The sequence below is a fragment of the Accipiter gentilis genome, chromosome 3, assembly GCF_929443795.1.
Source record: "Accipiter gentilis chromosome 3, bAccGen1.1, whole genome shotgun sequence".
Taxonomy (NCBI): domain Eukaryota; kingdom Metazoa; phylum Chordata; class Aves; order Accipitriformes; family Accipitridae; genus Astur; species Astur gentilis.
This window is the reverse complement of record NC_064882.1, coordinates 31187399-31200460: the sequence shown is the minus strand read 5'-3', so window position 1 is coordinate 31200460 and position 13062 is coordinate 31187399. Positions and strand designations below refer to the sequence as shown.

The 13062-nt window shown below is 37.4% G+C and overlaps 1 protein-coding gene across 6 annotated transcripts in view; it reads right to left on the bottom strand.

Annotated features, from left to right (window-relative positions):
• The window catches only part of LCORL (ligand dependent nuclear receptor corepressor like), an 88348-nt gene that overhangs the window by 50180 nt on the left and 25106 nt on the right, over nucleotides 1–13062 (bottom strand). For all 6 annotated transcript variants that reach the window (XM_049835107.1, XM_049835086.1, XM_049835078.1 and 3 more), the window contains exons 2-4: nucleotides 7843–7908; nucleotides 972–1051; nucleotides 575–704 (exon numbers count right to left, since the gene is read on the bottom strand). In XM_049835107.1, the coding sequence (XP_049691064.1) occupies nucleotides 575–704; nucleotides 972–1051; nucleotides 7843–7908 (276 nt within the window). The remainder of the gene's footprint in view (nucleotides 1–574; nucleotides 705–971; nucleotides 1052–7842; nucleotides 7909–13062) is intronic.

The following is a 13062-nucleotide window of genomic DNA, read 5'->3' as shown; positions in this document are numbered from 1 at the left end:
CACTCATGTACTGCTATAACTTGCTGAGTGCCAAAGAACAAGGATAGTCAAAGAATCAATGAGCTACTAAATACCATATTTTGACAAGAATTTTAAACCTTTGACTTGGATGTATTTGAAGTAGCAGCTTTTGTGTGAGAAGATCACAAATCCCATTTTGTAATCTGTAAGACATTCTCTTACCTAAAACAGTCTTCCTGCTGAAAACTAGAAATGAAAGTTTAGGAACAAAAAAATATTTAAATGCTTAGAATTCTAGAGAATTGCACCTGAAATTGCCATGAAAAAAAGTAGCAGCTCATGATAAAAAAAGATAAAAATATATAATGAACAGGGATTCAAGAGTGTACCACACAATGCAACAGGACTAACAGCAATGGCAATTAGGAAGAATAGTGCTTCATTTGGTGATTCAAGTTACCAAAGAAAAAGATTAAGGAAAATCAAAGGAATAAAGAAGAAAAACAGCATTTAGTAGATAAATAACACCTACTTAATCAACATCAACCCTAAATCATTTGATTCTTCTAGATTTGTGTCATATCTCTTGATATAAAAGACATGCTTTTATTACCTTTCTTTCGAAAGAGTGCATTTAGATAGTTTTCTGCTTGGCATTCAATCTTATCAGTGTTGGACTGGCCCTGAGATGACAGTTCCTCTGTAGGCGTTGACTGTGAAGAACCGATAACTGATGCACGATCCTAGAAGACATATGAAGAATGTAACATCTTTCAGAAGTCAGTCTACTGGCAGTACAATACACAATTAAGTTATCGAGCTATTGAGTAAAAAAGAACCGCTAAAAAGATATTTACTATAAAGCCAAACCACTTCACTCTCAGAGCCAAACTATCTTAAGTCAAAATGAAGTATTAACCTATTGGCAAAATTCAGTTCTCCCATTCTTACTTCCATACCAAAAATTGGGTGTTGAGGGGAGTCATGCTTGGTATCATGTTCATACTTACACTGACTGCTTCTTTGTGTAAGTTACAAAAGGAACATTTCTCATCCATAGACCAGTCAGTTAGCTCTTCTGGCTCACAGTCTTAAAAGAAGAAAAAAGCTAGATGTTTTAAACAAGTAAAAATGAATTTTGAGAACAAAATACTCATCCTACAATTCTCTTAAATAAACTCCATCATAATCCAATATGCATTTATTGGTACAATGTAGTCAGCAGTATTCAATTTTTAAGATATTTCCAAAGTCTTGTCTGCCTCACGTGGCTCAACCTGCAAATAGCAGAAGGCACCTTTCTTAAAAGGAAAGGTAAACTCATGCATTTCAACTGATTACCTATAACAGTTACTGGAGGCATCTGAATACTGTAAATAAAGCTCTGAATTCCAGTCATTGTTCCTTTTAACAAAAGCGTGCAAACTTGTAGTAAACTGAACTACGAATTAGGATATGGACTCCTCACCATTTGAGCTACACGTGTTGTACTTACAATATTTTAATTGATTCGATACCATCACTACAGGTAAACCAAAACACTATACTCACTTGTAGCACTTGATTTTTGGAAAACTTTAACTTTACATGTTTTATCAGAAGATGTACTTTGGTCTTGAGGGAATATACGACTTAAACATATTACGTATATCAAGTCCAGTCTTCTAGCAAATGGAGACACACCATCTGTGTTCTTTAAACAAGTTATTAAACTCCATTTTAAAAGTTAGAGTTTTCCACTGCATACCCTTCTCTTCCCAAACCACCAATTGCTTTAAAGCTTTTCCCAAACCAACTGTGCTAATAGTTAAAATTAACCTTCTCATTTCTTGTTTAAATTTACTCACAGCAAGTTATTCCAGTTTGCTTTTGTGGCAACATTGTTCTTATACCCATGAACAGTAACTGTTTAGGTATTTAGGACTTTGATGTATTTATGGAGAATATCATTAATCCCCCCTTTACGCTTCATTTTGCTAGGCTAATCTAGTCTGCCCAGTTTTCTCTCCTGAGAGTCAACCCTATCTTCTCCGCACCATTCTCACTTGAACAACTGTTTCCTGAACACGGCTGACCAAGATCTCAAGATGATGCCTTTCTTTTACATTTACACCAGACTTCCTTAATCTGTAGACAGTACTCTTCCTACACTATCCTAGTTGCACGAGTATCACAGGTGAATACAAACCTGATTAATTACAACACCAAGGTCCTCTCCATCCCATTCATTTCCAGTTCATGTGCTTACACCCTAAACTTCTTTCTCTCCTTATTAATTACCAAATATGTTTCCTCCTTTTCTCTGTAACACTAAGTTACAATCACAGTTCTGTTAGGGAGGTTCTTGAGAATATCTGCTTTCAATAACGCCCTGTGGTAGGTTGACCATGGCTAGCTGCCAACCCCCACCCAGTCACCTTCTCACTCCCCCTCCTCAACAGGGCAGGGGGAGAAAATAAGATGGAAAAACTTGTGGGTCAGGATAGAGACAGGGATATCATTACCAATTACTGTCACAGGCAAGCCAGACTAAACTTGGGGAGAATTAATTTCATTTATTGCCAATAAAAATAACGAGAAAGGCAAAACTAAAACCACCTTGCACCCCTTCTTCCCAGGCTTCAACTTCACTCCTTTATTCCTGACTCTTCTACCTCCTCTCCCACCCCAAACAGCACAAGGATGGGGAACAGGGGCTGTCCTCAGTTCTTCTCTGCCTCTTCCTTCCTCCTCACATTTTTCTTCTGCTCCATTGTGGGGTCCTTCCCACAGGATCCAGGCCTTCATGAACTGCCCTAGCATGTATCTTTTCCGTGGGACACAGTACTTCAGGAAGGGACCACTCCACAGGCCCACAGTTTCTGCCAGAAATCCTGCTCCTGCATCGGCTCCTCTCCGCAGGACACAATTTTTGCCAGGAGCCTGCTCCAGCATGGCCTCTCCCTGGACTGTAGCTTCCTTCAGGGCACCTCCACCTGCTCCAGCGTGGGGTCCTTCATGGACTGCAGTGTGGATATCTGTCTGGCATGGTCCTCTACAGCCTGCAGGTTCTACCTGCTTCACCATGGTCCTCTCCATGGGCTGCAGGGGAATCTCTGCTCTGGTGCCCACAGCACCTCCTCTCCCCTCTTCCTTCTTGGACCTTGCCATCTGCAGGGTTGTTTCCCACTCTCCTCCTCCCTCATGCCCCCAACTGCTGAGCTTTTACTCTTTCTTAAATGTATTACCCCAGAGGCACTACCAGAAATAAGAACCTAACTTTTTTGGATTTGTTTTGAGTGCAAACATAAACAAAGTGACACTGTATTATTATTTAAATCTAGTTTACTCAGCTCTAAAATACTAATTTAGAGCAGGATTCTGCATTAACATGTTATATGCTTCCAGGGATGCAAACCAGCAGTCTTGACAAGTTGGACAGCTGATGAACAAAAACAGACACCGGATTTTTCTTGACTGGACAGTAACAGAAAATAATGAGTTATTCTTGCTGAATTAATGTAGTTGTCCCAGCCTGTTAGAGCTATTCCTTCAAGATGTCCACAGATGAAAAACCCTACAATATTCTTTCATAACAAGTTCATATTTTCATAATTTTCCTTGCAACCACAATAAATTTACTTATGGATGTTGGGATTCTGCGTGTAACTACAAGACAGGTTTTATATTTTCAGAGAATTTCTTCTGCCTTGGAATCCTGAAGTTCCTCTATTAAAAGTCTAGAGAGCAATCCTTGTGTGTTGCCAAAAAAACAAACCTTGAGAAACATCAGCTCTGCGTAACATTGAATTTATTCAAAGAAGTACAAGCCATGTACAGCATAACACATTAAGCATGCCAGTGAGCTAAGCAAAACTACCATCAGATAGCAGATGTATACCACATATATCAAATGCCAGGCATCCAACAGTCTCAGGTCACCACCACAGGAAACATAATGATATCAGTATTAGTTTTTAAATACAGATAGACACAACCATTATCTCGGAAAGATCAGAGGCACAGATGGCACTTTAAGCAGAACAAACTTTCTCTTAGCTGCATTCAATTTAGGATCATGATCATCTCCCCTCCCCATTTTATCTTGCTTGGGGTCAGCTGATGAAAGATTTGCTGACAAACTACAGCACTAGCCAGCCCATGAGAAAAAGTTGTTACAATTGTGCAAAGAGCATTTTAATACAAAGCATGGTACAGATTACTTGAAACCTAAGTCACTTAGTACAAAGCTGTTAAATCTATTTCAAGTTTTTAGGAATAAAATGGTGAACTTTGACAAAAAAATACCACCTTTTTTCATTTCTTAAGCTATTCGAATCTTTGTTTCCCCAAACCATTTTTCCCAAGGAGTCATGCTGAATTAAACAAATACAGACATCTGTAGTACTGAACAGATTCCATATTTATCTCTTAAAATGTGAAATAATTGTCTAGTAAATCTAAATGAGACAGCTTAATACAACCCTTACTTTCCAGTATTTTCCACATTATTATTATAATGTCCCAATATATTTTCCTGCTATTTGTCACAAATCTGAACAAATCGTCCCCTTCCTTTTTATAAGGCACTACTGCTTCCTATTAAGTACATCAGAATATGAGGTGTTTATCATGTTTCTTCATCTTTTTAATTTCATAAAAACTTGAATTATATTAGGAAATCAGTGTTTCTAATACAATTTTTCACTCCATTACTTTATACATGAATAAATATTCCAGACAACCTAAGGAAAAATAAAACACACCCTTAAATAAACCTTTCATCCTGTATAAAGAGGGGTTTTTTTCCCTGGCATAGAAAGAATGATGAGAGCTGCTTTTCTCCCACAAGACACTGTTTTTCCTCTGTCCATAAGGGACTAGAATCCCAGCACATAATCCCCCCAAAAGAAAATACACACATACCAGATGATTAGAGGAAAAGCTTTCTAACAGTTTGGCTAAATATCTGTAATAAATTGTTACTCTTTACATTCAACACATGAATCTACTTAGCTGAAAATGGGTATAAGCAAAGGATTAGAAAGCCCTAAGGATTCAATGACACAAAAAGCCTTGAGCTCGTTCAGAGCATGACCAAGGCCAGACACAAAGATATAGAACTGGACACCTTTGCAACCAGAAGCTGCACTCTCAAAGCAGTTGGGAGAAAAAAAAGGTGCTGAACAATGGAGGTGATGTGAACCATTTAAGCAAGCCTAAGGTAAGCCCTACCTATACATTACATAAGAATTTCAAGATAGCGAAAAAAATCTTGCCATCTTCAGGTAACTATTTGTTATTATGGGTGGCTACTTCAGTTTAATTAGTTTGGCTTCTCAGCAAGGTAGTTTGATGTTTACAAGGTACTTTCTTTGAAAGTTAAAAAAACTAGTAAAACTAAAGTTTATCTTTTACCATTTACATTTGTCATTACAATTTATTATTCTCTCAAGCAACTTTGAGAGAATACTATACAATAATTTAAACTATATATCAAATTCTATTTCAAGACAGAACTAAGGAGACAATATATTAAACACACACGTTATATTTTAAGCACATTATTAATTTTTTTCCTATGTTACAAACAATAGATAAAACCAACAATGAAAGAGAAAAATGCTATTGTAGCTAAGCAGCATGTATTTCAGCCACAATTCTGGATAAGAAAGCCATATAATTTGTTGAGGTTTGTTCAAGGAAACATTCACTCTTGCTAATGAGGCATAATGCTGCATGTTGACAGTACTGGTTCAGTGGTTATGATGAGGAAAACGTACATCTTACAAGACGCAGTGATTTAGGGACGTTGCTAAGAGTTGAAAAACTTGGGTTCCAATTCTGATTCTACCAAGTATCTATTTTGTTACCTAAGGCAAGTTATTTACATTGTATCTTAGTTTCATTACCTGTAAAGTGCCAATTACGACAGTGGAAAGATTCATAACAAATTTTACTCAAGAGTTCTGTATTGATCTTTATAATGCAATTCAGTCCTCAAATTAGAAACAGCCTTGCATCCTGTACTATAAGGTCTACCTCTACTGTGTTTGTACAAAACATGGCAATTTCAGACAGCATTATTGAAGTTACTATATCTATAAAAAAGAACCAAAAATAGTAAGGTAAGGTGGGCACCCCTTCATCTCTTCTGCAGTTGCTCCAGAAGTAAAAATCAGATATGTAAAACATGGAAATAGGCTCTAACTGTTGAAAAATTCAGGCACATTACTGACAGACATTCTTGCAAATTGGAAAAAAATTAGTTTTAAACCTTAAATTTTAGATAATCATGAATTTAATTTGCAGGACAGTCACTGGGGCATCAAATATCAAAGGTCCTCTGCAAGCAATCAAGTAGCAGATCTTAAATAGGTTACAAGAATTCTTCAACAGCATGAGGCAAAATAAGCTAAAGCTATTCCCATGAGACAGCTCAAATATACGCATGCAGGAACTCTAAAGAAGCAATATAACACCTTGTTGTGTACTATCAGGCTCCTTTAACAGTAACACTTATTCTGGTCATTACCTTGGTACTTTCTGCCTTCTTACACAAAAGCAAAAAAAAAAGCGTCCTGAATTTTCTTTCAACATGTAAACCCTTTGATGCAAAAGAATAACAAAGCTTTAATCACTAATCAGTGTAAAGCCCAATACATAGCAACCCATTGGAATTACAGCCAGAAAAAAAGATCCTGTGCACTACTGTAACAATGACCTGTTCCCTTTTCAAAGCAGTAATGTGCTTGCTTATCACAGCAGATGGGAGCACTACTCATGAAAATAAGCTTTAACCCAAATTTACACATTTCTTAAATATTTTTAAGTCTGACTAGTGGTATGTTTAGCTTTATAAGTGGCAAAAAAAATATTCTTAAAACATCAGTAGTGTTTCAAGTTCTCCCCCTTTCCCTTGAAAATATTGTAAAATATGCATATGATACAAGCCAACGAACTTGCACAATATGAAGAAGACAAAACCATAACCAAGTTAAAGCCATCATTCCAAACCTATTCTAATCAAACATGAACAGCGTATGCCACTCTGTCTCATGTACTAGCAGTATATAAGTTACATGCTTTACATACTACACTATCAGATAATAAATTGTAAAGAAATGAAATGGAACATTTTGAAGGTTCAATAACAAAGAACACCTTAAAGGCATGAAAATGAACTTGATGGAACACTTCTTTCAACACTTCAAAGCAATTTTGTGCTGGATTTTCCTCTTCTGCTTTTGTTAAAGACAGATAAATAATTTCATAGTTAAGTAACTAAGGTCTCAGGTATTGACAGCTATTCCAGCAAAACCAAACCCATTTGGAATAAGGCTAGGTCTTATAAGAGTAATGGAAAATATATATACTTTTTTTATACATACACATACACACACATTCTGAAAAATAAATACACTTTTTATATTTATACAAAAATACATAAAAGTAAAAAGCTTAATTTATATATATAAGATTAAAAAAAATATATATATAAAGCTTAAACTGTCTTGACCACTACAAGAAACCAAACTAGCATTCATTACCTTCCTTTTCCCAATTAATGTCAATAGGAAGCTGAGCAGCTTGTCTTCCCCTTCTAAAAGCTGTCCAAAAAGTGAAGTAGGAGATGCAGTATTCCACAAAAGTAAATATTTCTCAAGAGAGCTTCTCTGGAAAGCTTAGCTAATCCAAAATTTCCCTACATAGGAATAAAACCTATGTACCATTTTACCTAGTGTTTTGACTATGCACAGTATTGACAAGAACATGATGAAATAAACATTAGAAAGAAAAACAATTGAAAATTTCCTTTTTAGAATTCAATATATACTTTACTTCTAACTAAAAGAAAAACTAGTAAATTAAGGTCATTGCACTGAAAGCTGGCTCATTTACCTTCAAATAAACTGAGGTCTCTTCGTAGCCTTGGTCCATAAAGCCCTTCTAAAATACTTTCAAAACCTGGAGACAAAAGAAACATTTAAAACAGTAAATCAAAAGTTTCTCAAAAGAAAGCAAATTCAAGAACACTGGCGCTAAGTATTCTCTAATTCTGAGAGCAATTCCAAAAATTGTTACATTTATCACACAAATATTTACTCCTTCCACTATAGTACTATTCAACAGAATTAGAAGATAAAAATAAGGCAACTGCCATCTGCACACAATCAGCCTATTAAGCCATGCCCCAACAACCTCATTAGACTTAAAATAACTACCACAGAATCTTAAAGGTGGGAGGATTAGCTTCATAGCTCTACACAAGTGAAGTAGTCTCTCACACTGAGAATTAGAATCATGTACGGAAGGAAGAAAAAAAAAAGAAAAAAGTAGGAAACCTTCAAAATCAGAAACTTCTCATTTATGATCACCTGAAATTACATAATCTGAGTAGGCTCATATTTCTACAAATATAAGAAAGCAAGCTTATTTTGCTTTTGATACCATAACGGTTCTCTCTAGTCCTCTGTATCTGTACAAAAACGTTTTAAAATTGAGGATTAGATAAATCCAATTATTTTCCAGATTTACTGGCTAGTCTGTTTAGGTATTTGGTAAAATCACATAGAGTAACAAGGGAGAACAGACACAGAGCAAACCAAATGATTAAAAAAACCCCAACGAAAAGAAACAGAAGAGGAGATGCATGACAACTGGTGAAACAGGGTGAGAATTTACATCGCCATCATCAATATAACAGAAGTTTCATTCAATATAGAAACTGTTTCCAAGTGCCCCCTCTTTTCTCCTTCCAAATAATAAGCTTATTTTCAACTAAGAGGATAATTCAAAGCAGTATTTGAAGGTGCTCATTCTTCATACTCATGACCTGTCTATATTAAAGATGTAGCTATTTTGCAGTACTTTGCAAGACTATTTTATCATCGCACCACATAAAAGATACCAATATCTTCAGGAAACAACTACCTACTATCAACAAAGAACATTCAAATATTAAAATTTGCTCATCAGCTGTGATACCCTCTAAGACAACACAATATTCTGCTCTCTCATCAAAAGCGACATTTACTTTTTGGTTTAGATTGTATGTGTACTAGTATAAGGAAGAATAAATATGTACCATATCTTAAGTAGCATGTTAAACAATATATTAAAATCGTAACATAGACAAGAGAAGATCTTAACACACAGGAGCTGTTCAGCTTGACAGGTCACATCTCTTTAAAATTTACCTTTCAATTTTGTATTATAATTTTAATATATTTATATTATTAAATTAAATTGATTATAATTATACTTTCTATAAATCTCTGATTTGAGCTATAAATGTATTTATTTCTTTTTCAATTTTCTACTTTTCTTTGTAATAAATATAGTCCCATGCAAGAACACAGATTACTTGATAAACCCACTGTCCTCTCACAAATATATACACACACACACTCTTTTTAAACACAGTCTACAAAAACTGGAAAGCAAAAATCCAAAGCCCAGGCATACGCTAAAAATTACCTCAAAGCATTATCCACCAACTCTTAGATTCAATGTAATATAAATTCACATCATACTAGCATTGCACAAATTCCCGGTTCTTCTGGCTTCAGAGGGTTATGGACAAAAAAAAGGCGAGAGATGAAGAAGTCTGAAGTTAAGGTAGCAATTCCCCAACACAGCAGTCTGAAGATATAAAACACGCTATGTGTATTATTATGATAATTGATGTTATAAACTGCAAGCCACTTTAGCTCAGAAGCTAGGCAATACTTAAGTTCTTGCAAGTTATTGTCACTGGGTAAAGACGTGAATGGAGTGAAGTATCTCTTGGAAACAGTTGTACTTATTCCAAAAGAACAAACTCTATCTCCCATTTCTTAGCAATTTGTAAATCAAATAACAGGAAGCTTGTTCCTGTCAGTACCAGCATGCATGCCAGTCAGCACCTAAAACCTCTTTGTTTTTTGGATACCTACCTTCTCCCCCCCTGCCCCCCACGTGTGGAGGGCATTACTTGTTTCTGCCTTACACATCTGCTTGCCCTACTGCCTGCTCCTGCCTATGCAGAATCATGAGCACAGAAAAACTAGCTCTGTGAAACAGCAGTTTGTTAAGGAAGAATGCAATTTCCAAATAGACTTCTATACCACTTGTATTAAAGATAGCAATTAGCACAACGTGGTTTTTTTTTTTCCTGAGCAAAGGACACACCAACCCGCTTCTCCGCCAGTTTGCCAAACTTAGTTCCATCTCACCCGTCCAAAGCAACGCTTCTTTTCCAAGTCCTCCCAGAACTTCCCCATGGAGCAACAGTTTAGACTTACTCAATGTGATAATTTGCTTCCTCAGCTTTGGATACTGGATCCTTTCTTTTAAAAGAAAGCTTACTTGTATAACCTCACAACATAGAATCTTTTTCCAGCCTTTCTTCTAAAGTCTTCCCAGAAGAGATGTGTACTACTTCCCCTTTGTGCAGTTTCCTACGAAGTTCTGTGCTGCTTTTCAGCAGGATTGATACATTTAAGTTTACCCTAAACAGGAAGGTACATCTGAGTTTCCAGTACAGCTACTGATGAGTAAGTGCTGGCACTGTTTCATAAAATCTAACCACCCAAACGCAGGCATATCAATAAACCTTTGTTTTACTTTATGAGACAGTATGCATGAACAAACCGTTGTAGGAGGTTTGGAACTCTTCAGAACCTGAAGAGCCTACAGATACCAGTCAGAAATACACTTTGCTTATCCTCTTGTGATTCACCAATAATAATAATAACAAAAAAAAGCCTACTTTAATTCCACAGAATTTTTTGTGTCTCTTGCTGGCCGATTGCCTCCCTTGATTCTGAACTACCTTTCAAACTACTGTTACTTGAACCCTGACACTTTCTAGCTTCAAACTGAACAGAAACACTGTTGGCTTTATTAACTGTCAATACCCCAATCTGTCAAACTGCCTTTACCTCTAATAAATTTCTTCTGTTACTTGTCTTCTTGTGTCTTCATGTAAAAGAGTATTAGCTTTCTTTATTACCTGACACCCTTCATGATCCAAGTCAGGTTCCTCCAACAGTCTTAATAAGCAGAAATTTATGATACAGTTAAAAGCTTCCACAGTTTGCTTTCCTGAACAAAGTTGCGAACAGTTCTTTTCCCTACATTAACTCTCCCCAACCACCCTCTACCAAATCTATTGCTTTCCTCACTCAGGGCTAGGATGACTCCCAGGAGGGAAGTTGTGACCTCCAGCAACATGAACAGGGCTCTCTCTTTCCCATCAGAGGCCATTCAGGTGCTGAAAAGGCACACAGTCCAGCAATGAGGTGAGGAGGAACAAGCTCTGTCAGGTGTGGCATCTAAACCCGATTCATGGGTCACAGCCAATGCCACTAGAAAGAAGCAATAGGTGACAGCAATTGCAGACTCCCTCCCAAGTGGGTAAAGGCTTCTGCACAGCAGCCAGACTGGCTCTTAAAAGCTCTGCTGTTTGCCCATGGTCCAAATCTGAAATGTTGCAGAGAAACTCTTACAGCTCACCTGGCCATTGCAATATTATCCTTTGTTGTCTACCTACATGGCCACCATGGTACTGCCAAAGGAGATCTTCAGCAGATCAAAGCTAACTACAGGAGTCCAGGGACAATGGTGAATGACACCAGAGCCCAGGTGTTGATCCAGGGGAAAGGCTTTGACAGGAGCAAGCACATCCAGTGGATCGGCATCTGACTACATGGCTGCAGGCAGGACTTCAGCTCTTAAGACATTGAGACCCTCAGAGAAACAAAGAGTGCTTGAGAGACAGGATCCATTTGATAATGCAGATCATCATTGCCAACACACTTGCCTCATAAGGAGGGCTTCAAACTAGGTTTGCCAGGGAAGTGGAAACTAAAGCCTAGAAAGTAGAAGGGCAGAGAGGGTAAATGCACAGAACAACAAACAGTAAGGATCTTACCACCCCTCTGAAAAAGTGGCATAAGCAGGGACATGTCTTAAGTAGCTGTATATGAATGCATTCAGCACAGGAAGCAAGCACAAGGGATTAGAAACCAGAGTGCCTAAAAATCTCACTGGGAGTACGCAGTATGGTGAGACGGTTCACGCAACTGGACAACTGCAGTGGATGGATACTGGCTTTAAGAAAGGAGAAGTGAGAAAGGCAAGGACAGCGTTTACACTTTATGCAGAGAACTTGAACAAATGGAGCTTTAGTATGGAACTGGCTACAGGACACTTCAAAATCCATGGGTCAGGATTCAACCAAGGGAACATCATGGTGAACACCTGTTATAGACTGCCCAATCAAGGGTAAGTAGATGAAGCCTTCAAAATAACCAAGAAAAAAAATATGCTGCACAATCACAGGCTTTAGCTCTCATGAAAAATATCAGTCACCCTGACATCTGCTGGAAATGCAAAATGGTAGCACACAACCAACCAAGGAGATTTCCGTGGTGCTTGGAGGACAAGCCTGACTGAGATGGTGGACAAACTCAATAGGGGAGGCACTCTGCCAGAGCCCCTACTCATTATTACGGTAGAACTGATCAGTGATGTGACAGTTAAGAGTGGTCTTGGCCACAGCAGCCATGAGATGGAATTTAAGATCCCAAGTGAAGCAAGGAACTTGAGTAGCTGAATAATGGTCCTGGGCTTAGCAGCCACTGACTTACACCCCTCCCCTGGGGGTGGGGAAGTGCAATGGAGCTAGAATTAGGACTGCTGTACTGTCTTGTCTAAACCAGAGAAGTCTTAATTGGGCCAAAGGCCCATGGAAAGGTTTTTAGTGAGTTATCCTACTAACTCTTTATAAAGAGTCAAAGAAATCGTGAAGGTAAGAGTAATTACCACTACTGAGCAATTCAGAAACCATTACTTTGTGAATTGTTTCCTGTATATTATTTAAGTGTCTCTACAAGTTTACTCAGATTTAAAAGACTATTAAAATAGGATTATTAAATCCAAAATAAGTCTTTAGACTGCCTTCACAACTTTTTAATTAAGTCTTCTTAAAGACAAACTACCATTCAAGTGCTCACAGAACTTAAAACATTACGGAAAACTTTATGATTTATCACTGTGAACTACTCTGTGCCTGTCACATCTTAAAAGCCTACCTACATTGGAAAGTGTATGCTGCCACATATGAACAGTACAGAC